The 27,066-nt window shown below is 36.2% G+C and overlaps 3 protein-coding genes across 17 annotated transcripts in view; 2 read left to right on the top strand and 1 right to left on the bottom strand.

Moving 5' to 3' along the window:
- The window catches only part of akap9 (A kinase (PRKA) anchor protein 9), a 95,489-nt gene extending 86,169 nt beyond the window's left edge, over window positions 1–9,320 (bottom strand). For 7 of the 8 annotated variants that reach the window (XM_032581333.1, XM_032581332.1, XM_032581334.1 and 4 more), the window contains exon 1: window positions 9,101–9,320. In XM_032581333.1, the coding sequence (XP_032437224.1) occupies window positions 9,101–9,148 (48 nt within the window). In that variant the 5' untranslated portion in view covers window positions 9,149–9,320. The remainder of the gene's footprint in view (window positions 1–9,100) is intronic. The other variant, XM_032581329.1, reaches the window with a different exon arrangement.
- A 5,115-nt stretch (window positions 9,321–14,435) lies between these two features.
- Window positions 14,436–18,937, top strand: mterf1 (mitochondrial transcription termination factor 1). Of its 2 annotated transcripts, XM_032581656.1 has the most exons (3): window positions 14,436–14,520; window positions 15,490–16,673; window positions 18,835–18,937. In XM_032581656.1, exon 2 carries the CDS (start codon window positions 15,495–15,497, stop codon window positions 16,644–16,646), a length of 1,152 nt encoding a protein of 383 aa, XP_032437547.1. In that variant the 5' UTR covers window positions 14,436–14,520; window positions 15,490–15,494; the 3' UTR covers window positions 16,647–16,673; window positions 18,835–18,937. The 2 variants fall into 2 exon arrangements, with proteins under 2 accessions (XP_032437547.1, XP_032437546.1); XM_032581655.1 differs by lacking the exon at window positions 18,835–18,937 and having other exon boundaries at window positions 15,490–17,838.
- On the top strand, window positions 14,446–26,649 carry dus3l (dihydrouridine synthase 3-like (S. cerevisiae)). 7 transcript variants are annotated; one of them, XM_032581648.1, is made up of 16 exons: window positions 14,446–14,520; window positions 18,835–18,944; window positions 19,949–20,219; window positions 20,318–20,669; window positions 22,385–22,455; window positions 22,539–22,634; window positions 22,803–22,844; window positions 23,597–23,749; window positions 23,830–23,946; window positions 24,628–24,693; window positions 24,801–24,911; window positions 25,251–25,347; window positions 25,489–25,564; window positions 25,812–26,000; window positions 26,203–26,331; window positions 26,409–26,649. In XM_032581648.1, the coding sequence occupies exons 1-16, from the start codon at window positions 14,518–14,520 to the stop codon at window positions 26,479–26,481; spliced, it is 1,956 nt and encodes a 651-aa protein (XP_032437539.1). In that variant the 5' UTR covers window positions 14,446–14,517; the 3' UTR covers window positions 26,482–26,649. The 7 variants fall into 7 exon arrangements, with proteins under 7 accessions (XP_032437539.1, XP_032437543.1, XP_032437541.1 ...); XM_032581652.1 differs by lacking the exon at window positions 14,446–14,520 and adding an exon at window positions 16,565–16,673; XM_032581650.1 differs by lacking the exon at window positions 14,446–14,520 and adding an exon at window positions 17,946–18,241 and having other exon boundaries at window positions 18,827–18,944.
- The last annotated feature ends 417 nt before the right edge of the window (window positions 26,650–27,066 follow it).

Consider the following 27,066-nt stretch of genomic DNA (forward strand, 5'->3'; position numbering starts at 1 on the left):
TCCAGAACTGTGCTGAAGCAGAGCGTGTTCGAAACATAGATATTAAGATAAAGATAGATAAAGTGCCGCTATCACAACTACTCTGATTTGCACGGGTGAACTACATAAACTGGTAATAAAAACAATGATGATCTGCATATACATTTTAAAAAATAAAAACTTAAAAATAGCAAATAATTATATTTTTATCTATAATGTCCTGAGTACAACGTCAAACATAAAGCTGCTTTTTCCACCATTTCATCTAGACGTTGGCTACTTAGAACATGAGCAGCAGTCGGCAGCGGCCACAGACCTGAATGGACCGTCTGCCACAGATCAGTTTCATTCCATACTAGCGCCTCATCTCCTGCCTATAAAACGCCCCTGCTACCATATGACACACAGCAGACGTCATGCACCTTCAGAGACAGGTGCACCTCTATTGCGTTTGTGTGCTTCTTCAGAAGAACAGATGGTTAATAGCAGCCAAGGTACGAACATGTCCCAATTAAATCGACTGCATCAGCTGGCAGTAAAAATTAAAAAAAAGTCCAACCTGAAGGAAATTTAATGTTTAAAGCAGATTTTTAGGTCAGTTAAAGTATATATATTAAAAAAACAACATCTGGTTCGATTCGCTCAGCTCACTCAAAATAAATTACCGTACTATCAAGAGAGCAACTAAAAAGAAAAATAATTCAAAGTATTTTTGATAGCTAACTTGTACATTAATGTAGGAAATTAAAGAAATAAACACACACACAAAGACAAAAACTGTGGCTCAGATTAGGTCTAGGTAAGAAAATAATCTAACAAAGAAATATTGTAGGACAAAGACGCATTAAATAGCATAAAAAACACCAAAGGAAGGATAACATTTTAATCTGACTGGGCCAACCTTAAAAGCGTCAAAGAATTGATGTGTTGGTCAAACGCTGAGAAATATGACACTTTACCGTTATTAAATGCATCAAAACTAAAAACTCCTACTTCTGTCAGTCTGCAAATGCATCACATGTTCTCTGTTTTGACTTTAGTATAAATCAGATAATGGTGGGGAACATTTTGGTTTTGATGGATAAATAAGGATAGCTATGTAATCCCTTCATCTTTTTGTTGGATTCAAAACTACTACTTTGATCGAGGAAACTGCACCCAGAAGCACATGTTTTTTTTAAAGCCAAATGTTTTTTTTATTATTTATTTACTGATTTTAAACCAAATTTATGCCTTAAGTATGAAAAAAAATAAAAATAAAAACCAACTTGTTGTCAGCTGGTAAAACAGACATAAATTCAGACTATTAAGAACCTGATACATACATTTATGCTAATCAATACAAACACCAATACTATCTGTGAAACCATCCTTTCCATGTCCTTTTGTATGCAGCCCTGATGAAAAAACAAAGCAAGATAACGCTCTTATCTTCTGACAATATCATAGTTTACCTTTCTATTTAACCTCACACAAGAGTTCAAAGAACAAAACAAAGGAAAAGAATGAGAGAGGCGAAATACACTGACTGAATCCACAAAACTATGCCTTAGTCCAGAGGTCTTACTTAGAGTAAGTTTGCACTCATCAGGCCAGGCCAAAAAAAAAAATCTTGTTTAGAGCCACAAATATCACATGACTTTTTAGGGGGAAAAATATAGAAATTTAGATCAATATCTACATTAGGAAAGTTGTTATAATTTTAAAAAAAAAATGTAATTTTATCTCCAGGATGGATGGTTTTTTTTCCCCTCTGGGTTGGAAAAATTATTTTAAAAAGCACATAGATTCAAACCTAATGACAAGGAAAACACATAGAAGTATAATACTGGTACTCTCAGTATCATTCTTTGTAGAAATTCAACACAAATATTTCAGAATAAAATGAAAAACCATTGAAATCTTGTATTTGTTATATGTAAAACATTAGCTGGTTCTATGATTTCTTAGCCAAAGTTATTAAGAGCCATTATGGTCGGCTCAAAGAGCAACAGGTTACAGACTTATCTTGCCCAAGTCTTTCATAACCTAAAATAACTTTTAAAGTTATTTCCTCATATATTTCCTTGGCTAATTTTGGCATACTGTTGTACGTTTGATGACAGTCTTGTCTCAAACTTCACTGGTAAACTCATCCATTACCTTCCAATACCCAGACCTGCACAGCATTCTGGGGGATGTAGGCAGAGGAAAGATTTTAGCCACTCAACCTCTCACAGGTCGCTAAAGCAAAGTAGGTGGAATCAACTAACTGACTCACTCTTTGGTTACCTAGCAACTCACTCACTATTTGGTTACCTAGCAACAGCCTGTCGAGTAACTGCCGCAGAGGCAGTTTCAGAATTCCTCACCGTGCCTCATAAATGTTTGAAAATAAAAAGCAGCTATGTGGACTAATACCTTTGGATAAAACAGTCATGTCACCAGTTTGGCTGTATTTCAGAAATTTAAAACACAAAACTAATCAGTAATTATCGATAGACTAATATGAAACCCTTATATTGTGATACGCTTCTCAGCCATATCATCCAGCATTAACCGATATTAGATACACTATATAGATTTATCTACCGTTTTGAAACTTCTGAAAAAAGAAATTACCAGAAACAGATGGCAAAAAGATGACAATAAATATCAGTTGTTCATATTGGCCCAATTCCAATATGCCTAATAATGACTAATATCGGCCAACACCGACGTTAGTGTCGATATATTGTGTATCCCTAATCATGGGGAGGGATACTGAGTTATGGGGTCAAGTAAAAGTAAGCAGAATCATAATCTGATGTGGAGTTGGGATAATTTATCCAAACTTGAAGTACTTTGTAATCCTCTCTCAAATATTTCTGCTGCATAAACTGAATAATAAAAGTCTTATAAACCACAAGCAAACCTTGTAAGTCATTAGTAAACTCACAGTTAAGTGTACTCATCGGCTCAAACTAAGACAAGTGTCACTGATTTTATGAACAGCAGCAGCTAAACCCCGATGAAAGCTCACAGTGTTTGCCGATGCTGTAAAAAAGGGTCAGAGGCTGACACAACAGAGCTGAGAGTAGGTGTCATGGTCGTGTTCCCACCTACTATTCACAGCTTAAAAAGCTCAAAGTGCTCTTGATCTGCCAATCCACAGCTCCTCACATGACCCGCCCTTGTCCAAATATACCCACTTATCTGTATTTTAAGAGCAGCTTTATCCACCTAAAACCTGAGCACAGAAAGAAATGTAATCGACTGATGAGCCAACAGGCCTGGAGCATCTCTGAGAAGGAGGCAGTCTTCGGTTCTGACTTTTTAAGAGTAACGCATGAGTAGCAGCAAACCTGCCAGCAGGAATCACCCAGGGTTCTGCCTTTTGCTGAGATGCTTAGCACTACAAGCTGCCCTATTTGGCACAGCTGCTGGCTGAGCATATGGAGACTCAAAGCCTGGGTAGCCGCACCACCATCTGGGTAAACAGAAACTACGTAGATGTACCACCATCTGCTGTCTGAAAGCATGTACACAGGTATTTCCTGCATATCTGAGCCTCATGGTGACAGAAAAACACAGACTATAAACAGCAGCCAGTTTGCTTCTTTAGAAGACCAAAGCAACTATATTAGCTAGGGAATAATATTTTCATTATCTAAATAAGTACACATAGCAGAAATACTAATATCGGATATTGATATCAACCCAAATTTTCATATTGATGCATCCCCAATTTGACTTGACAATAGGGCAGGACAATAAATCAGTAACATATGTGGCGATAGACATGTAATCAATATCAATAGATAATACCGGTACATCTGATAGATTATTCAACATTCAATATATTAGAATATTTGTTGAACTCCGATCCAAAGTTGGTGGAATCAACCAACTCAGACACTCTATGGTTACCTAGCAACAATCTGTTGAGTAACTGGCACAGCAGCAGTTTAAAAGTTTCACCACTGTGCCTCGTAACTGCTTAAAAATAAACAACAGCGTCGAATGAAGACTGTGGATAAAAGAGGAAAGATTATGCCACCAGTTTGGCAGCACTACAGATATTTAAACCAAAAAATTAATCAATAATTATTGATAGAATGATGTGAAACGCTTTTATTGTGATACATTTTTCAGTCATATCGCTAAGCCCTACTTGACAACCACACTAATTTAGAGTCGTCACAAGACAGACATATTTTGTTTTATTTTATTGTCGGCTTGTTTCTATGAATACATGATGCTATTAATGTGAAGTATCTCTGATTACATTTACACAGAACATTTCTAGTCAATAAACAATATGGCGTAATAAACTCTAATAGCTCCTATAAACCAAGCTGACACTAGAAATTAGTAGTGATAGCAGGAAAAAAAATCCACTTATATATGGAACAGACGTATATAAAATATGTGCGCAAATTAACATTGTTTACCAGAATAAAATAAAGCTGAGAAGACTAAATGTACCAAGAATATGGAAGCGAGTGAGAAATGGAGCTGAAGACTCCTTCATCCCGCATCAACAGCTGCTGAGTGCAGAGAGAAACACAGAAAGGTCTTTGCATGAGGCTTCTCTATCAATGAACCAAACCAGAAAGATCAATGCTGTGCACAAGATCCACTCAACAGGGAGAGAATGTTTAAAAGCAGAAACCTACTCGGATCCATCTTCAATAGATCTGTTGCAGTTTTCATGCTTCGAGCTAAACAAGAAGCGTGTTTTGGTTTGCTGAAATGCACGGCCAGCATGTAAAGCATCCTAAATCCTCACCTCAACTGACTCAGACCTTTTTGTGAACAGAAAGTTTTGGAGCAAAACGCAAACCCATTAAAATGTCACAGTTTCAAAAAAGAAAGAAGAAATTTACAAGGAAAACTCAAATCCCCAAAGTCCCATAAATGGAACGATATAAATTCATTATTTATCAACGAGGTGTGTAAGTGTTGATCTTTTAGTTTTGCTAACTTACTGATGAGATGATGAGATGTGACCAACATAAAGTGATGAGGAAACGGGAGAAAACTGATGCATGATTTTCAAACGTTTTCACTAAATAATATTTAGGAATGCACCAATGTGAAAATTTGGGCTGATATTGATATCTGATATTGCTGTTATGGCTGATAAACAATATTTACCAATATTATATATATTTCGCTATTATTTCTTGACACCTTTGGGGAAACCTCCCACCCCCATCAGAAACAGTTAAAAATAAATATCGGTTGTTCATATTGGCCCAGTTTTACTTATACCAACCAATATGTTAAAAAATTACAAATATCGGCTGATACCAATGTTGGTGCTGATATATTGTGTATCTCTAATAATATTTTGTCTACACTTTTATTCAGACCTCTGACTACTTAGTACAGACATTTTCAAGTTTACGCACCCCGCACATCATGGAGACAATCAATAAAAAATAGAAAAATAAAAGATTTTCTGAATATCAGATCTTACGTGGACACTGAACTCATTGCATTTCGCTGATCAGGAGCTGACAGCAAATTGAAAAGCTAAAGACAAAACGATAATTTATTTATAGTATAAATAGAGGAGTAGGCAGTTTACCTTGTGAAAAGAAAGAAAGTAAAGTGCAGAAGTTAATTAGACTGTAACAAGCACAGCAGACTGCACAATTATGTGCAGAGAGCCCCGCCCTGCTCCGCTCCGATCAATCACACATCCCAGATTATTTGTACCTGACTCACCCTGCGGTTACAACAAGCAGCAAGATGGAGCTGGAAGATGTTAAACAAAAACTAACAGGACAGGAGGTTACAACACAAAACCAGATTCCAACCACCATATTTCACCATGAAAAAGCTGTATTTTGTGACCTGTAGGGTTAGCTTTACCCAATAACAACGTTTTACATGTTGACCATTTAGTTTCATTTTGAGTGAAGCATCTTCATTTATATATTTGTTTTGCCCCCTACAATGACTGTCTTCTCGTTTCTCTTCCAAAAAAGGTTGTTCAAATCTTGGGATTTTTATCTTCCTGAACTATCTGCTGAGTTCCTTGATCTTTTTGATGCCGTTTCTTTTTTAATTGTCCCCAACAAACCTGTGAGACTTTCACAACACAATTGGATTTATACTAAAATTAAACCACACAGATGGAGTCCATTTTTTAATTAGGGCAACTTCTGAAATGAACTTGTTGCACCAACACTTATATTCAATGAGGTTAGAATGAAATGGGTTACAAATACAAAATCATGTCACACTTTACAGATTATTATTTGTAAAACCATTGTAAAAACTACGCTAAATTTTTATTCTTCACTTCCATGTTAGTCCATCATGACATTAATACTTCAGCCAGGCACAATAGCTAAACTAGGCATCTTTCACACCAAGACATCTAAATTGTTTGTGATTTAACCCATTTAAAGCAGCACAGCACGACCCAGCACAAGTATCTATCATTACTTTGAGCTTGTGCCATTGCATCATAAAAGTAAAACCCCCCCAGAGTCAATTAAGCCAATTAATCAGCTACGTAATCTGTGCCAATTATAGGCTGGTTGTCGCAAAGAGACATGCAGGACGAGTCCAGCTGAGCGATTAAGGTCCAAGGTAAGAAGATCAGCTGTCCTAAAACCGGCAGGAGTGCCTAACAGAGAAACTGACTCTTTAGGCTTACTGAATCCTGAGAAAGATTACTATAGTGTAAAGACGCTCTATAAAAATGACTTCTTCTACCTTGCATTTTTGATGTAGACTGATAGATGGATGTTTGCACTGACCATAAAGGATCTACATGAAGAAAAGAGCAAAGACTGTGGCGAAATGACAGTAAAAGTTTCATTTTTCTAGGAGGTTTATGTAAATAAAATTCATATTAAGTCCAGTTTTGTCACAAAAAATACAAAATCCTACATTATAAGATTTAAGATTACTACACTAATCTATCAGTTACTGATAGTAAAACACTTGTCAATATGTTTGATTCTGAAGCCTAACAAAAATGCTACAAATTTCTTCCATTCTGGAACAAAACTATGGCAACAGCAGCCCACAATTTCCACTTTCCCTATTGTCTGGCGTGACTCAAAAGCTCATGCCTGATTCTGCACAATGCACGACTGACAGTTCACCCTTCAGCCCGACATCAACAGAAACTCGTCTTTCACTCGATTTGACAAAAATCCAGTCACCCAATCTGATTGTTAGAGAGGAAAAGCTCAGGCCGCACCTTTATCTCCAGATTAACATTCAGATAAAATCCTGCTTCGGTTTTGAGACAACATCAATGCAGACTCATTGTGCACTTTAAGCTATGTACATAATTGTAGAAAAGCAGAGACTTCAATGTGCATCAGACTTTTATATAAGCCTGCAAGGACTCATCTGACTAGAATCTCAAATAATAACACCCTTGATTTCTTTACTGCATGTGAGGACATGGTGACATAGCACTGGGAGGAAAAAACAGGAGGCAGACTAGCCTACAGCAGCAAAGAGCCTTTTACAAGCCAAAATACCAGAGTGCAAACCAGGGAGATGGTCTCTGCAAACTTCTGTCGGCCAAAACTCACCGTGATTTTCTTAATATGTTTTGTAAATAACAATCAGAAACAGATTTCCAGCAGCTCTACACTTTACCAAGATGCATTAACTTTAAATAAAACAACCAAGGCTTCACACTATATGCTCAAAGATTTAAAATATGCAACAAGATTTAATTTGCCCTACTTAAAACAAAAAAGCAACATTTATTCCTATTGCCGTAAAACATAAAACAAACAGTTCTACTTATGTTACCTTTCTGATTATTATTGAAATTATTGAGACTGCTTGAAAATACTAAGTTATGCATTTAGCAATACATTATTAATTGTTTATTATGTAATTACAGGCACACTTGTGTTTCTGTGTGTGCTCCAGTGGCCAAGCGATGACATTTCATTGCCAATTTTACTTATGTTTCTTTGTGCAATGACAATAAAATAAGTCTAAATCTAAATCTAATTATTTTGATTCTGATAATGAAACTGCAGTAAAAATATAGACTATAACAACTAAATTTAGTTTTTCTTCAGAGTAATATAGCTTTTTTTAGGTTATAATAATCTGTTATTACCTGATTAATTGGTTGGATATCTATGTATAGCATCCTAATTGTAGTTTTAAAACAGTGCCAACCTAATAAAAGCTCCTTTGGTTTCCATGGCCACAGCTGCCCATGTTTTCTGTGATCAAAACAGTAACATTTGTCCTTTTTGTAGCTGACTGGCGAACTTGTAGCAACCTTGTTTCAGCCAGCTGAATTGCAGTAGCCAATGCTTACATACTAATAACTTTGTGTTCACAAAGGTAGTGGTGGGATTGATATCCAACTCATGCTTCTGGGTGTAACATTACCTCTGTCCATCATGATCTGTGTAATATAGATGTATCAAATTGTGCACCCACTCTAGCAGCTATTAAAAGCTTCTGATTTAGTATTTATGGACACATATTGACAAAAGAGACACATGAGCTCATTGCCTGCAGAGATTCAACAAACAGCCTCTCAAAACTGAGTGAGCTGTTTTTTTTGAGTTTACAGCTACTGGTAGAAAAAAAACATACAAACTCATCCAGTTTAACAAGTACTCCCTTCTGCTCTCAGCAAATATTTTACTTTATGAGCACAGCATAGAGCCTCTTCTGGCGTATTCCTGTTGCTTAAGCCAATGTAAGTCATGTCTGGCAGGTGAAGCAATGCTCTACCTAGCTAGTGAGGATATACCCTGTAAATCCTGTTACACCAGCCCCTTAGTGTCACTGCAGGTGCCGTTTATAAGCTCTAAATAATAATGCGAAGACTAGACTTGTGAGAGAATGGGCCGATACTTCTTTAGATACGGAAAAAGAAAAAAGAAAGCAGTGTAGGGGTGGGGGGAGAATGTCAGATATGCAGCATGACAAAGGCAGCCTTGGCTAGCAGTAGCAGCGGCTAACCCCCTCCTTCCTCCCTCTCAGCTGTCAGGCAGACACGGCGCATGACAGCTGGGAAGGTGGTATGAAGGGGAGGGGGTGGGGGTCAAAACAGCTGACGGACATAGCCAGAGAAAAACAACTCCACCGGAACAATACGCTGCAACTTTGGAGAACTCAGAGGACGTTAGGGAGTCTTGAATCCTACCTTAGCCTTGCCGGCCTCTAGCTTCTTCTGCCTCTCCTCGTCCTCCATTCCCGCCGACTCCGAGACTGAAACAAGGAGAAAACGGCTTCATAAGAAATATCCAGGAGGAAACGGAAGTCTCACGGCGGAAAGCGGACTATCTCTCCAATGCCGTGATTCCCAATCACTGGTTATCCCCTTGATTGTAGTCCGCCGCCATATTTTCCACGTAAACATGAGACTCAACTGTGATGACGTAGGGTAGGTGCATTCATAGCCACGCCCTCTGGTGCTATAAGTATGGCAAGTAGTTTTATCGTATAGTAATTTCTTTAAAACATGAAGCCTCTTACACTGATCCTTTAATTATGATCCTTTATGACAGGATTTTTTTTCAAAGTGTTTTAGACTTTCTTAAGGCATAAAAAAAAAACTTGGAGAAAAAGGTTTTTGTAAAAAAAAAAAATTCCAGTTGTAATTTTCTCCAAATACAAAGTTGTTATTTGGAAAATATATCAGTAGTATTAGTTTTTAGGAGTTACTTGATGTCACAACATGCTTTTTACCTGCAAGAGTTTTCTCGACATTCCTGAGTTACTTTTTCGCCTGTCTGCCATTTTGGATTAACAAAGATTTTCTTGTTAAATGGATGGCCAGTAGTTTATAGTGTATTATATTATGCACCAGTGTCCACTCCAAAATCCACAAGAAACACAAGAAAATGTCTTTTAGATAGCTGTCCACTGCAGTGAGTGCTATGCATGAAAGAGTTACATTTGGAGAATATGGCTTTTTGCCCAGGGCACAACTGTGTAAGAGGGCAACGCAAGCGCGCCAAGATAATATAAAAAAATTATGTGTTAAATACCCCATAAGCAAATTTTCTTTTTTTTTAAATTGAATTAACTTACCAATTTGTTTAAGGACACCGTTAAAGTGCCATTTTCCCATGTTTTTTGTAATCTGGACTACATTTTATCAGCTCCATTTTAAACATCTAGACTCATCCTACTTGGACTGGATTACTCTTAACACGAATCCTTTCTAGGCCTCTCAGGTTTTCTGATTTAAGTTTACTCTGGATCCCCAGAATCAGAGCCAAACATGGAGAAGCAGCAGTCAGTTTTTATCTGGAACAATTGACAGAAAATTGCAAAAATGCTGAAATCCTGAATTCTTTTAAATCAAGATAAAAAAAATATTATAAATATTGCCTTTGATGATTATTACCTGAAATATCAGTAATTATAGTCTGTATTTCAACCTTTCTTCATTCTGCCATTGCATTGTAATGTTTTGTTTGTTGTATTGCTGAAATGTTCTGTACAAACAAACTTGCCTTGGACTAAAAACGCAAAAAGGACTTTATTATATTTGTGAAAACAATAAAAGAAGTAATTTTATTCTTTTCTGGCATCAAGACAACATAGACCTAAAAAACAACATTAAAAATGGCACCATATGAATTTGACAAAATCTGCACTGAATTATTCTATACCTTTCCAGATTAAAGAGAGTTTGGTGTTGTGAAATGTTTCAGTAAAATTAAACTATCTTTGAGATTGAAAAACCAAGTTTTGATTATATACATAGAGCTGCAACCATGAGAAATGAGAATGTAAAGCTCAAGCTCACTTGGATTATGCACAAAGACAATGATCCAGAGCTCACCTTCAACTACACATCTCTGAGGCGCGAAAAACAAAACAAAGATTTTAGAGTGGTCAAGTCAAAGTCCAAGTACTGGACCTAAACACAGCTCCAGTACTTTGGTGTGACATTGATGCTTAAAAACTTTGCAATATGGCAAAATTAAAACAATTCTGAAAAGTAAGTTTGGCTAAAATTACTCCAGTTGTTGGTGACCAGAGTGAAGTTTGAAGTTTAAACATAATTAAACTAATGCTGAGCACACTGCAAACCCAATAATAAATTCACTTAAATTGGGCTTCTCAAAGGATTGGGTATGATATTATGTTAGCATGATAAGATATGAATTTTTTAAAGGCTTTTAAGACACCTTTGCCAACGGACTAACAATTATTCTCTAGTTCTATTTTTGTTTGTTTGTTTTTTTCTTAGTTTTTTCATAGTTTAATTTTACTGAAATGTTTTACAACACCAAACTCTCTTTAATCTGGAAAAGTATAGAATAATTCAGAGCAGATTTCACCAAATTTATAAGACGCCATTTTTATTTTATTTATTTTTTTACCTATGCTGTCTTGATGCCAGAAAAGCATAAAATTACTCCCTATTTTCCACAAATATAATAAACTCATTTCATGTTTTCAAGGCAAGTTTGAAGTAAATAAAACAGTATTTAAAAAACATTAACTAATGGAACACAGAAGGGGGATAGTCTATTTTCTCTGCAATATATCTTAAATAGATATACAATTCACCAGTAGTTTTTTTGTGTGAATATCTTATTTTAATAAATGTAGGTTGGTGATAAAACAGTTGGTATTTTAATGAGTAGCAAAACCCAATCTCCCCTATTAAATATGAAAATTACATCAACACACACCCATTTTGTCAAGAAACATACAATTAGCTGTAAAGTCGATTAATGACAACGACATATCTGACTGTGATTCTCCGTCTTTGACTCCAGCATCTGCAGCATGAATTCCTCTGTCTAGTTTCTATGGCGATGGGAGGAGAGGCCGCCAGAGCTGTCCCAGTTGAGCTTTCTTTTTAGGCAACATTATCTCATTTTAACATTAGCTGGTAAATAACTCGCAATTACTTGGCATTTTGTCCGAAGATATATAAATAGACTAACTCTGAGCTCATTTCTGATGAAAAAAGAGCAACATCCTCCCCAAAGAAGGAATCATTGAAGGTTTCGTGGCTAAAAGCCTGCAAGTAACCTGAGAGACTGGCTTCGGTTTCTACAACAGATGGGAGTGATACAGGAAAAGACTGTCAGTATTTTCTCTAACAGACTCCAAATTAGATAAATGTTAGAATAATTAGATTATGTTTTATAATTAAAAGCAGGTTTTATTATTTCGAGGATGGTTTTGGGAGATGTGGGTTGCAGTTGTTTGGAAAATATAATGGGTACTTTTGCAAGCATTTGTGAAACATGGTGGTTATTTTTTACTAATATGAGACATAGCTGACCTACATATGCATTAAAAAACTAAAAATAAAGATTAATTGATCATTTTAAAAACTAAATAAATATTCACACTACCTCATTTGTCCCTTATTTCTTGCTCAAGTGTATAGAAAACTGTGATATTTTGTTATATTGTCATTTAATATTGTTGCAACCCCCAATGTTTACAGAAACACTGATATCTAGCTGGTAAATTGCGAATACAAAAAATGGAAGTATGAGATTACACAGTCGTTACTTTCCTAAAAATATAAAGTTTCATTCTGTTTTGAGACGCACCTGCAGTGGCTGAAGTGACAACTGGAGAGGACTCTCTGCGTCTTCGGCTGACCGGCGCTGAACAACTTATAGTCTGGCAGATCTTGAATTCCACCCATCGTCTTTTGGACATTTTTTTATCCGCACACTCCCACCTGGGGACACCTGCTGCTGGAGCAACAGCGTCCGCGAGTAACCACCAGCATCTGAAAGTTTCGACACTTCTTAAATTATTCAGTCGCTCCGGTTGTGTTCTGTGTCTGCAGTTACCCAAGCAACTTTGCAGAAAGGACCACAACAAATGGATCAAGACAGGAGTCGATGTAATATTGCAACCATGTTGCTCACAAATTCTTGCATGACCTAATTTACATCTTTAAAGAAAAAAAAGTCAGACGAGCTTCAGAGGAAGTAAGAGAAATATTAAAACTCTGAGAGAGTTAAATTAAATTATTTTTTACATAATATTAGTCCAAAAAAAATGCTTAAAATGTAAACAAATTTGACATATTTTATTAAAATCATTTGGTGGGTAAACCACAAGATGTGTTTGAAATTTAGAATATTACCCTGAGTTTTCAGTCTAATGTCAGAGTTTTTCTGCATACAGTATTAATCAGATTAAAATAGGTAAACACATACTGACGCCTCTTTTAGTTTTCCAAAGAGATAATAAATTTATTTTAAAAAATACAGTTGATTGATTGACTGATGGTATCGATTTCAAGCTAACAACCAAGATAAAGACATCAACAGCAGTTTCTCATTTCAGTAAAAATGAGAAAAACACCTTCTTTAGATAATTGCATGTTTTTTGTGTGTCTCACGAGTCAATAAAATGCTGTTTTTGGTGTTTACATCAACTGTTTCAAATTTCACAAAAGAAAATAACTAACTAGCATTAGTTTTAGCTGCCTTAAGTTTAGCTAATGCGCTCAATTTGTATTAGAACATGTGAAAGCAGATCATAATTGAGCTTCAAGTTTATATAAAACATGAAAGAAGCAGGATAATAATGGACACTGTCTGAACTGTTTATGCCAGAAACAAAATGCTGCTTTCTAGGCTGGCAGTGCAGAAGAGGTTGTGACTGAAACATGGGTCACTTCAGTAGCAGAGCAGCAAAGTGAACGCATAATGTAGCTATCTTTCACTGTGCTGTAAAATATTCATAAGTGGTGGGACTCATCAGTAAGAGAGGCAGCCGAGTCAATAGGTTTTTCAGCTGCGAGCTGCAGCACAATGTGGCTGAAATGAATCAAGCTAGTAATGCCTAAAACTGGGGCTTTGATGTTGCTTGTGTGAAATCAAAATACAACTGAAATTTAATTGAAAATTAAAAGAAAAAGGAAATTGCACATATATAAAATAAATAGCACGTACAAAGTGGGATGGACTGATTTTGTTCAAATCAAAAAAAGCCTACATTTTAAATTCTAGAGATTTACAAGATGATCTAAAATTATTTTTTTTAACTGTAGAAAACAAGTAGAGCGTTCAAAGCTGTCATTATTTAATATACATAAGCTGTGTGTGAAAAACTAACCTCTTAATTCAGTAGTTTTCTGTAAAATATTTTAAAAAGGCCTGAATTCTGAGTACAAATTTGATCTTTTTCAGTGCAATCAGTCCTCTTTCCCCACTGGTTTTTGTAGGTATTATGTAAATGAAATGAGTGAAAATGCTATAATGCTTTTTGAAGATTTTTTAAATCTAAAAATAATTAACTTCAATGGTTAACGTCGTCATGTCTGAATGTTCTTAAAATACAGAATCATCGTCAGTGTCCTAGAGTCCCTTTTTTTCTTTATAAAAGCTCATGTTCACGTTAACTTGAAGCTACAAGTCTCACAAAATGAAGTTCTTTGCTGCTACCTGCTGGCGAAAACAACAAACTGGGAAACAAGTTTAAACTCCGAAACGCTAGAGGGCGTCAGCTTTGATAAATTCACTTCCCAAATTCAAAGTCTCGCGTGAGTTCCTCCAAGTTCTCGCTTCCACTGGTACGTTCAAAAGGTATAGTGTGAAAAGTAAAGTCGAAAAACGGAATATGGTATGTTTGTTTTAAATTTGAACACTAAAGAAAGACTGTCAAGTGTTTTTGCTAAATATAGCATTTCCGACGATATCAGGTTTAAAAGGTTTAAATTACCCTATGGAAGTCATGCTAGTAGCAAACCGACGGCGTTGTTTTGAATTTAACTTTTACCAAATGTGGTTTTAAATTCAGATTTTTGAATAAGACGTGAAAAAACTTTGCTTAACCAGAATTTCACATTAGATTAGCTTTTCTGGTTTTAGTAAATCCCATTTTTTTGATTGGGTAGATTCCGTGTACTTCTAGGAAGTAAATTTTCCAGACTCTCTCAATTTAATTTGTCTAACAGCGTAATAATAATAATAAATTATTATTGTGATATCATATTAAGCATAAGTTGTTGATAGAGTAGAAGTAAAAATAATGCTTATTTGTATTTCCTGTTTTCTTACTAAAAGTCAGACATACATATTTACAGTTTTTCAATAAATATTTATATCCCAGCCCTTCAACTTTTGCAGCAGTTTCAGCTGGATGTATTTTGGTGTATGTCGAACTAGGAGGTTGATAAAAATACTACTCTTTGGAAAAGTTTTAGAAAATTCATGTATAGTTTTTCTTTCACTTCAAAGCAATGTACTGCTGTGTTGGTCTATTACATAGAATCCCAATGAATAGTTTTAAGTTTGAGTTTGTGATGTGGCAAAATGTGAAAAAGTTCTAGATTTACTTTTTCACAATATTTGGAAAGTAAATGTAATTTTCCATTAGTTACTGTTAATGCACAAAAGTAGATTTGAATCTTAGGGAAATTAAAATTGCTCAAGGACCTGTACAGAAAGAATAAGTGAACATTAAAATAAACAAGTCACTTTATTATAACTTACTTATTTACATGAATGTTTATTTTGTACCATTTATAACCAAAGAAATGCTATAACATATTGTTTTGTTTCTTTTAAATGGATCTCTGGTCCCTTTCAGGAAAAATGGCTGCAGTTTCTGGTATAAGAACCCTTATTCGTATCCATCATTCACTCGTTCTGCAGAAGAGCTTTAGGCGTTCACCGCTACAGCCAGCATCAACCTGCATCACCTGGAGGCATTGCAGTGGCAATAATGACCCAACGCTGCCAACAAACACAGAGAATAAATCTTTACTTGAGAACTTAAATGTGTTGGGAGTGGACTTAAAGATGGTGCGCCAGCGTCAACCAGGTGTTCTTCGAAGGTCCTTCACCAACGAGATAGGCCTCGCTCAGTTCCTGCAAGAAAAAGGCGCCAACCACAAAGTAATCGCCAGCATCGTGTCCCGTTATCCCCGCGCCATCACCCGGTCACTTGATCACTTGGAGGAACGCTGGCAGCTGTGGAGAAACATCTTCAACACAGACGCTGAGATTGTGAGCATCCTGGACCGCTCACCCGAGTCTTTTTTCCGTTCTAGTGACAACGAGGACTTGAAGAAGAACATTGCTTTCTTGACCTCCTTGGGATTAAAGTCCAAAGACCTTCATCGGCTGCTGACCACAGCGCCGAGGACGTTCTCCAACACCCTGGAGCTGAACAAGCAGATGGTGGAGTTTCTTGAAGACATCTGTCTGGAGCTGGGTGGAAAAAATCCTGAACAGTTTGCTACAAGTATAATATCTAAAAATGTGTATATTCTAATCAGAAGTACTAAAAGAGTCAGGACCAACATTAATAATCTGAAAAACTCTCTAATGTTAAGTGATGCTGAACTGCTAGCACTTCTGGAGGGAAATGGAGCAGAAATTATGGACCTTTCCAACGAGTATCTGAAGAAAAATATCCACAGCCTTGAGGAGAAGATGTCCTTACTGGGCTGCAAAAGAAGTGACATGAAAAAGCTAATATTAAACTACCCTATGATTGTCTACATCGGCGCAGCCACTCTGAACTCCAAACTGGACTGTCTTTTAAAAGGAGGAATAACAATAAAGCAGATTTTGGAGAAGCCCAAAGTCCTGGACTACAGCACCCAGAATATCACGGAGCGGCTGAAGGAGCTGCAGAGAGTTGGATATGACTTTGAGAAAAATGGGATCAACATCATGGACTCCAGCAAGAAACGATTTGTAGCAAAGATAGAAAAACTTTCTGGAATTTCTGAGGAGTGAATGCAGCAGATTTTACTGTGATAAAAGGTATCCGTCCATGTACGGCTACATTTATCTGCACCCCTAGTAAAGACATGTAAAAAGTCTTGTGTACAGTATGATAGTTTTACACAAAAAAAATATAAAAATTCAGTCTCTAATATCATTGAATTCAATTTTGGGATAAAAAAATGTTAAGAAATAATTATTTTAACAATTCCTTTAAAAGTAAAGCTAATCATAGCAATGTCTGTATTTTTATAAGTTGAACAATATTTTTTAAAGTTTTTATTTATTGATTTCCTAAGGTTAAAATCACATGCGTCACAGATGCCAGTGTTTATTAGTCACTATGCTGGTTGAGTGAAGATGATGGTGAAAGATCTAGAAACATCTTCAAGGCTAATTTTTAGCATAGCATAAAGTGACGTCTTAAGCTTACAAAGTTTCCATGACAACCATTAGATGCAACCCACATGTTTGTTTGGCAGGCTTGTAAAGAAAAAGTTGTTTTCCAAATATAAACATTGTCAGTTTTATAAAACCGAGATGTGTTAATTGGAGTTTTTTGTAATTGGGTTTTATAATAATCATCCAGCGTCCAAAATAACGCAGAAATGTTTCACCATACACAGAATGCACCTTTATCCAAAGCCATCTCAGTCCCCAAATCTAAATCCTAAACAAACAAACAAACAAACAAAAAACTACCTGGGATGCTCCTAAATGTGGCAGGTTCTGTATTTGTGGAGGTTTCTAAGCATTTTATCTGTTATCCAGTGACACATTTCTTCATTTGATGCATTTTATTGCATTATTGCTCTGTATTCAACAGGGTTTTAATAATTATTCTGTAACATTACATCCACAAGTTAACGTGTTAGTAATTTTTTTGTCTCTATATCAGTCATTTCTGATTGCAATAGGGAGGTTGCCGTGTTTGACAGGTAAACGCTCCCTCAAAGATTCAGTTAATTCCAACGCACCACTGTTGTAATGATCTGTACACACATAAGAATCTCTCACAAGTGGATATTTTTGACTTTACCCAAAGAAATGTATCATCTCTGTAGCTTTATTTAAATAGTTTCAGGTGCCTTTTGCTGTTGACTCGCAAACAAACAAGTAACGCTGAACAAGTGATCATGTTTTTTAGCATGTTACTGTTTATTATGAATGATTATTTCTGTATTAAAGTAAAAACAGACATGCACTTTGTATGCTAACTTATTTTAATTTCTGTTCGAAATTTACTTATAAAAATACTTTGCAAAATAGACACATTGTCGGAGACCTCCATGCGGAACCTATCTTTAGACGTTCTCTCCGGGAATAATTAAACTGATGCACATCGGTTACCACAAGGTGGTGAAATTTAACTGCACGGTTTGCATTTTAGAAAGTGAATTAATATAGTCAACGTTATTTGTACCGATTTTCTTTGCAATCGCAGCTCCTAACGAGGCAGGTTACGCTTTTTATTTAACAGTAAATTAACACCTTACTGCGGGAAAAACGCGTTTTAACTTGTTAGCTGGCTAGCATAGCTTTGAGTTCACTTCTGCTGGAGCAGTTCATGTTACAGTAATTATTTTGACAACTTGATAAAGAAACAGGTAAGCGAGAGAGTATAGATTTTGTAGTTTTGACTGCATTTAGGTGTATCATAATATCGTGGAGCTTTGCTACTAAAACGAGGAGCAGCCAGGTGCAAGTTAAACGTGTTCAGACTGAAGACAATCAGAATCAAATCTCCAGGATAACTGGTATAGTGGGAATTAAGAAATGCTACGAACACACACATAAATACGTGAAAATGTTGCATTAAAAAGGCTTCTAAAATCTCTAAATTATTGTGTGTATCGATGTAATAGTAACTGATTAGAAATTAGCGTTTATTTTTTTAATAGAAAAACTGGAACTCTATTTGTGCTACAGTCAGAAGCTTGAGCTCATCTTGGTTGTTTATGTGCTTGACTACAATGATACATGGTTCAAGAAATTTCTCACAACCAAATGTCTTTGAAAGTCATGTAAATGGTGCCCAATCTGTGTATTTTAATCTAAAATCTTTCTAAAAATAGAGTGGCATATGAAACAAATGTCCAATTATTACATCTACAAACCACGTATGTTTGGTACCGTTCTTTTCATGAAACACTCAGTTATATTCTGCTTCATCTGTTTATCTTTTATCAAAGTATTTCAGAGTAAGAACAGGGAGCGAGTCTTTGACCAAATGATGGAGGCATCAGCGGAAGATGCCACGGAAACGGCAACACAAGTAGCCGTGAAAGGTGAAGCTGCTATCAAACAAGAGTAAGTAACGTTCATCAACACGGGACACTAGAGTGAGCGCTGTACGGTTAAGACTGAGCATCACAACGTGTCTTATGGAATCAGCTTCAACATGATAATAGTTCATTGTGATGTACTAATGCTTCAACTCAGCACTACTCACTGCCTTTGTCTGTTGAAGCTAACAGAGCAGAACTCAGTGAAAGTTGTTACTTTTGTCAAACCAGTTATCATTTTATCATTGTCTACTTATGCAGAATGCAATAAGTATCTGCACTGTCAGTAGTATTTGGGTAATTTTCAATACGCAATAGAAGCTCTTGTTGCTTTAGTTTAGGTGGTGACTTTTTTCTCCCTCAAAAAAAAGCACAATAAAGCCTGTATATTTATCTAGATAAATATAGGGAAAAAGACGGTATTATGAAACCTAATATATTTTCATAATGTTCCATTCATCCATTCATTTTAATGGATCCATTCGTTCCTTTGAATTTGAGTTAAAATGGATAGAGAACTCTGGAAATTTCAGTCTTAAGACGATATGAAATTTTTATTGGGGAAATATGTAAGAAACCTCCTTAAAGGGAAATTGCATACATTCTGTTGACTGCAAATGTTTTATTTTTGTTTTTTTTTACCCCTCCAGGGGGTCTTTTGTGGGCTCTAGTGTCCCTTATATGATAGAGGGCTGATAGGAAACGGGGAAGGAGAGGAGGGAAGACATGCGGCAAATGTCGTCGGGTCTGGGAGTCGAACCGGTGACGGCCGCGTCGAGGACTCAAGGCCTCCAAATACGGGTCGCGCTAACCCCTACGCCACCACGGCACGCCCAAATGTTTTATTTTTATTATCAGAGTTAAGAAAAACAACCCATGGCCTCATAGAGACTCATAAAGTGATTGATTTATTAAAAGTTTTTGGCTTGTATTTTGGCATTCTTGACAAAAATATTTTTAAATGTTGCTTTTGGATCTGTTTTAAAAGTTTTTTGTTTTTTTTTATTTAAATTACTTTTTTGTTTTCAGATTTATCACCACCAAAGATGCATTTCATGGCTTTCTGGATTCAGAATGGCAGGGCTCCAAAGGAGAAAAAGCCGCTGAAAATGAGACACTACAAGAGAAAAAGGATCCCTTTGTGGACGAACCTGAAAGTAAAAAACCCAAACTGGACCCTGAAGATGTGAAGAAAACAGAAAAACAGGATAAGAAAAGATTTCGGGGTCGGAATAAGTCGAGGCCACACATAAAACCCACCACTTATGAAGAAAAGCGACTGTGTTTGTCAGTCATTCAGGTAGATTGTATCTCCTGCTTTTTGTAAGATGCAGCATGCAATCCTTTCAGATTCCTGTAAATACTGATTATTCTCTTGACTTTTTTAACCATTCCTAGAAAAACGGTGAATGTAAGTTTGGGGAGAAATGCGTCTTTTACCATGATGTCGCAGAGTACTTGGCCAATAAGCCTGCCGACATCGGGGAACGTTGTTACCTCTACGACACGTTTGGAAAGTGTGAATACGGGCTCGCCTGCCGCTTCGCCAAGGCACACACTACAGCTGATTTTAAAACCATGGAGAAGGCAGAGCTGGTCAAAGCTTACGAAGGAAGGACTTTGGTGAAGAACAGCCTGAGTAAAGATCTGCAATATCGCCTGAGGAAACGTTCTGTCATCTTCAAAAAGTCAGAGGAATACCTGAAAACGCTTTCAAACAACAAAGATAAAAAGGAACAGCAGGGCAATGGTAAGATACAGAACTGCGTCTGTTATAAGAGTCACAAAAGTCTTCATTAAGTCATGGTTTCTGCCATTCACATGAATTATCAACCGTCTTATCAATTTGCTCAACTTTGTAATAAACATAAACAGCTTCATTAAAGTTTTACACACATGTTGGATTTCTTACAATATATACATAAACACTACAGTTTGTATTAAATTCAGCTTATTTCTGTAGCTCCAGTTCAGGATAAATATTTCTTCTCGACTCAAAACACAGTGTTCAAATTGATAATTTAAATACATTCAGCTAAATACAACCTAACTTGTTCCAGTACAACCAAATCATAAGTAACAATCAGATCCAACCGCATACAATTCATCTCAGGGCTGGACGATATCTGAAAAACGTATCACAATATAATAATTATTGATTAGTTTTTAGTTTTAAATATCTGAAATACTTCCAAAATGGTGGCAATATCTTTCCTGTTTTTTTTAACGTTTTTTTTGTTGTTTTTTTTAGCAGTTATGAGGCACTGTGCCAAAATCTGAAATTGTTACTGTCCCAGTTACTCAACAAGTTGTTGCTAGGTAACCAAATTAGTAAGTGGGTGAGTTGCTAGGTAACCACAGAATGAGCGAGTAGTTAATTCCACCAATTAACTGGTGGAATTAACCAATTAACTGGTTAATTGGTTAACCAGTTAATTGGTTGTGAGAGGTTGAGCGACTTCTATATTGATATTCTATCAGACGTATTATCTATTGATATTGATCAGGTGTCTGTCGATACACATATTGTTAGTAAGTTATTGTCCATCCCTAATTTATCTCCATTCGAATTCAGTCCATTAGATAATTGGTGAAGAGTGATTTCAAAACAGACGTTTGTATCAAAATGCTTAGTCAGTTTGAATAAACGTCCAGTGGCAGTTGTGAGGAACGACAACCTTTAGCAACCATGAAGTCCGGGAATGAGAAACGGCTTGTTAAACACGAAAACAGTGAACTAGAAATACTTTCAATTGGAAAAAACATTAAGGGTGTACAAAATTAATGGCAACAATAGCTCTGAGAATGACTAAATTTTCTTTTGTATGTAAAGATAAAATATTGAGAGTACACATAGTTAATGGCAGCAGTAGCTTCTTTGAAAGATTTGCAGCTGAAAACAAGCGCAGGGTCAGCAGTACTTTCTGTTTCAAAGAAAATCGAACAGATTGCAAATAAGAGAACTTTAGTACAAAAAAATTAGAAACTGCACAGCTGATGGCAGCAATAATTACAAATAATACAGAAATGGAGAGCAGCTGGAAAAATGTAGAGGTGAGGAAAACTGCTCTGTAATTTTAAAATAAAATCTGGGATAATTTTCTCTGTGATTGTGTTTTGACCTTTAATGCTTCAAAAAATTTGTCTTTTCATTTCATTTATTTGCTAAGAAGAACTGCTATAATTTTGACTTTTGTTGTCCAACATCAACTAGGTTTCATCTTAAAGGGTCTGAACCCTCTTAAGCTCACAATCTTTAGCAAAGAATGATGAATCTCAAGCTAGTTTTATTTTTAATAAAATCACACTCATTTCAGCAGCATGTTCCTTTTACTGCAAGTAAACAAAGCAAACTTTTTTGAAAAACGTCAAAGGTTGCATCAACTTGACAATATGGATTTATCCAAACATGTAAAAAAATAAACAAATTTTACTGTGATAATTCCTTTTTTTGTATTTATGCAGGTGATGTTTGTACAGCAGAGGTTTCTGCAGAGCCAAAAGAAGAAATTCAGCATGTTTCTACAGAAGAACCGGTACACCCTTATACTCTTAACTACATTTGCTGCAGTGTCTCATTTATTCTATTTTTAAACTTAAATGTTTGCTCTGTAACTAGCTGCCCACCTGTCCAGATATCCAGCCGCCAGTGAAGACTGTAGGCCCACTAACTGATGCCGATGTTATCAAACTGCGGCCCTGTGAAAAGACAAAGGTAAATATCAGCCAAACTTTACTCCAAAGTTCTTCTTTTAATTAAATAACAAACAGTTTTTCCAGAAGTATACTAGTTAGAACCAGTTGAAACCAGCAGAGACATATTTAGAAAGTTGGGAGTATTTTTTAAAAGTTCTATATTAAAGGTTATTTCTGTATGTTCAAGGTGGACTTCCAAGACAAGCTCTATCTCGCTCCTCTAACAACTGTAAGTAAAAAGAGTGCTTGTTTAATTTATGTTTTAATTTTTTATAATTATAAACTTTAATGTGTTTTTTGGGATTTTATGTAACTAACAGAACGTAGTGGAGTGCAATTATTCTTGCAAATAAGTGAGAAAAGTTTAGCACTTCCTTTACTCTGATACTTTAGCATGAATACAATTCCTACACTAAGACATGGTGGTGACAGTGTCATGATGTGGGATTGTTTCTTCTATGTTTCTTACAATGTTTCTTCTATGGTAAGAGTTAGCTTCACCTTTTTAGCTTGTATCTAGCTAAAAAGAAAGTAACCTTCCATGGATAACAACCATAAACAAAAAGCTAGAGCAAAGTTTAAGTATATTAATGTGTTAGAATGGCCTAGTCAAAGTCCAGACGTAAAGGTAATTGAGAATCAGTGGCAAGAAATTCAAAAAATGATTTTTTTGGACCCTTTCTAACCAGCCCAATCATGGAAGCAGGGAAAAAGTTACTGCAGTGAAAAGTGTTTCTGCCAAGCATCAACCTAGGTACCTGAATATAAATGCACTCCACACTTTTAAGATTATTATGATATAGTTTAAAAACCATATATATAGAGAGAATATTTAGTCTGTCACATAGCATCTAAACAAGCATATTTTAAGTGGATTTAACATGGCTTAAGGTGTACAAATAGTGCTACAGGAAACTGTAAACCCTGACTAAACCACCATGTTGTTTATATCCAACTTTGTCTTTTTTTATGTCTTGTCAGTGTGGGAACTTGCCGTTCCGTCGTGTGTGCAAGCGCTTTGGCGCAGACATCACTTGCGGGGAGATGGCCATGTGCACGAATCTGCTGCAGGGGCATCAGTCAGAGTGGGCCCTCCTGAAGAGGCATGAGAGCGAAGATCTGTTTGGTGTTCAGGTGACACTTTTTCCACTTCGGAGTTCAAGCGCAGGTTTCTGTGACTGGACCTGGTGCTGAAGTGTGAGGTGTTATTCCAGGTTGAAGGCTGTTTCCCTGACACCATGACACGGTGTGCGGAGCTTATCAGCAACTACGCCGACGTTGATTTTGTGGATATCAACTCTGGCTGCCCCATTGATCTGGTTTACAAGAAGGTGAACTCTTATTTAACCTCTTTTCTTGTCAGATTATTTGTAATTTTTCATTTTCGCGTTTTTTATTTTTTATTCTCTCACTTTGAAAATTGCGACCTGGTTTTGTCAAGCCTTATTTTCCTGTAACAAACAGAAATTAAACACCAAGAGCTGCTATATTATGGTAGGGACCTGGGCTGGACAATATGACTGAAAAAACTTTTAATGATTATTGATTAGCTTTTTGTTTAAAATATCTGAAATGCTACCAAACTGGTGGCTTGACATTTCCTGTTTTATCCACAGTTGTTACTCCACAAAGTTGGTTTTTATTTGTAAGCATTATGAGGCACAGTGGCAAAACCTTAAACTGTTTCTGCCGTCAGTTACTCAACAGATTGTTGCTAGGTAACCAAGGAATGATTGAGTTGCTAGGTAACCAAAGAGTGAGTGAGTTGATTCCACAAACTTTGCTTTAGAGCTGCTAAGGTCTTTCCTCTGCCTACATCTCCCAAAATGCTGTGTGATTCTGGTTCAGAGTTCAATGAACATTTTGTATGTTGAATATTGGATATTGTATCAGACGTTTTATCTATTGATATTGATCATGTGTCTATAGTGATATTCATTGTTTTGATTTATTTTCCAGCCCTAGCAGAAACTATTAAACTTATTCACAGTTTGTTTTTGTTTGTGCTTCAGGGTGGAGGATGTGGCTTGATGACCAGAACCAGAAAATTTGAACAGATTATCAAAGGAATGAATTATGTAAGTACAGAGTTTTCTTTTATTATGTATTTGCATGAAATAGTGATTTAAAGTTAACAGCATTAAGAAGTTGAACAATTTAATGTGGTTCTTGTTTCTTCCTGAAGGTCTTAGATGTCCCTTTAACCGTCAAGATCCGCACTGGTGTTCAGGAGAAGTCCAACATCGCACACAAACTCATCGGAGAAATGAAGAACTGGGGCGTCTCCATGGTTACAGTGAGTCTCGTCTTAAATGACTGTAGAAATGAACTTGACCATGGTGTGTTTTGAGAAGAAGTCTCAAAAGAAGGGAAATTTTATTAAATTCTCATATGAAAAAGGATTTAAAAAACTAGCTATCGATTAGAAATTTGCAGTTTGTTATTCAAGAAAGTTTTAAGTGGTAGACAAATGACAAAACTCCTAATTGAAAATGTTATTTTTATGAATTCCCAAGGGGTTTCACCTAATCCGTAAAGTCTTCTCATGCATCATGTTTTCCTTCTCCACCTCTATGTTTGTTACTTTTATAGACGTTCTGCACATATCACTCATTATGATGTTGTTGTTTTGCAGCTGCATGGCCGATCCAGGGAGCAGCGCTACACAAAGTTAGCTGATTGGGACTACATCAGCACATGTGCCAAACTGGCCGACCCTGTTCCACTCTTTGGTGCGTCAGTTTGTCTACAAAAGAGCTTATTTATTTCACTTTTAATTTCTATGGTGGAGGAATCTGAGTGTTGACATAAAGGCTGTAAAACCCTTTATAGGTCTAAGGATGTAGTTTTACTGATGTAACTTGTTGGTCCAGGTAATGGAGACATTCTGTCTTATGAAGACGCAGTGAAAGCGAAAGAGACCGGTGTTTCTGGCGTCATGATTGCAAGGTTTGAATTGTTTACATACTTTAAGGAGAAAGTAATGTGAGCCACAGGATTTACAGTCATGATGAGACTCATAACCCTCTTTCAGTTTTACTGTTTTTACTTTTCGGGAATTACTTAAATCTATTTTACTGCTTCCATTGGATTTAAAAGGAAAGTAGTTTAAACTAAAACAAAAAAATTATTTAGATTTAAATATTCTTCATAAATTGTTGTATTATTTTGTGTAATGTGGTATTTTTTTTCTCAGGGGTGCCCTAATCAAGCCTTGGATCTTCACGGAGATAAAGGAGAGCCGACACTGGGACGTCTCGTCCAGCGAGCGGCTGGACATCCTCAGGGACTTCACCAACTTCGGGCTGGAGCACTGGGGCTCCGACACTCGGGGCGTTGAAAAGACCCGAAACTTCCTGCTGGAGTGGCTGTCCTTCATGTGCAGGTCTGTAACATCATCATCATCATCATACTTTTAAAAATATAAATTTTTTCACCTCCGTTGAACTAGTGATATTCATGCCTGCTAATATCCTAGTGAAACAATCATAATAAAATTTCCAGCATGTGATGGTAGGTTCACATTGGTTGGAGTGTTTTTAAACATATTAATCCTTAAGTATGAACTGCTGTTTTTTTTTTAATAGATATATTCCCGTTGGCTTGTTGGAACGAGTTCCTCAGAAGATCAATGAGCGGCCGCCATATTACATGGGCAGGAACTTCTTGGAGTCCCTGATGGCCAGTCAAAATGTTGACGACTGGATCAGGATCAGGTAAGAGCCAGAACATTTAATTAAGTGAAGTTCTTATTGTTAAATTGTAATAAAAATCTTCTGTACCGTCGTTTCAGTGAAATGCTCCTCGGACCTGTCCCGAAGAACTTCAACTTTTTACCTAAACACAAAGCAAATTCCTATAAGTGATTTTCTTTGAGTGATGTGACTAGAAGAGTCTGTTTTTTTGTTGTTGTTTGTTTTTGTTTAAAAAAAAACAAAAAACAGATTATGGAAAAAATGTTTTATAAATTCCAAAGACTACTTCAAATCCTGTTTAAGTTGCTTTGTGAAGCAGAATAAAGGAGTTACTCTTAAGGTGTGGTTGTTTTCTTTTCAATGGCATTTAGAATGAAATATTTTACATCAGGACAAAGACACAATAATCCCTGACGATTCGCTTGTACTTTTTTCATCGCATGTAAGCTACTTTGCTGTTTGAATTCAGCCGGTCAGACATTTTACATCCTTCTCCAGTGACCCGGACCTTGTTTAAGCGATTGATGTGGGCAGGAAGTCTTTTTAGTAAAATCTTATCCTCTGATTGTAGCAGTAATTAAGTAAACTGCTACAAATCCCAGCTGTGGACTAACATGTGAGGCCTTCTTGTGGATCTTACTCAAATAAATATTGCTTTATTTACTTTGGGAATATGAAGCTAAAGGCAAATGGGAACATGCATATTCAAAATAATGTAAAATATTTTTTTTGAAATGGAGAAATGTGTACAACATA

Source organism: Xiphophorus hellerii, chromosome 13 (genome assembly GCF_003331165.1).
Source record: "Xiphophorus hellerii strain 12219 chromosome 13, Xiphophorus_hellerii-4.1, whole genome shotgun sequence".
NCBI classification, from domain to species: Eukaryota; Metazoa; Chordata; class Actinopteri; order Cyprinodontiformes; family Poeciliidae; genus Xiphophorus; species Xiphophorus hellerii.

Coding starts and splice junctions, on each gene's coding strand:
- mterf1 (XM_032581656.1), top strand. CDS start 15,495: ATGGCTGCAGTTTCTGGTATAAGAACCCTTATTCGTATCCATCATTCA.
- dus3l (XM_032581647.1), top strand. CDS start 17,970: ATGCACATCGGTTACCACAAG. Junction 20,220..20,317: donor TGTGTTTGTCAGTCATTCAG/GTAGATTGTATC, acceptor AACCATTCCTAG/AAAAACGGTGAATGTAAGTT. Junction 23,947..24,627: donor TTGATCTGGTTTACAAGAAG/GTGAACTCTTAT, acceptor TTTGTGCTTCAG/GGTGGAGGATGTGGCTTGAT.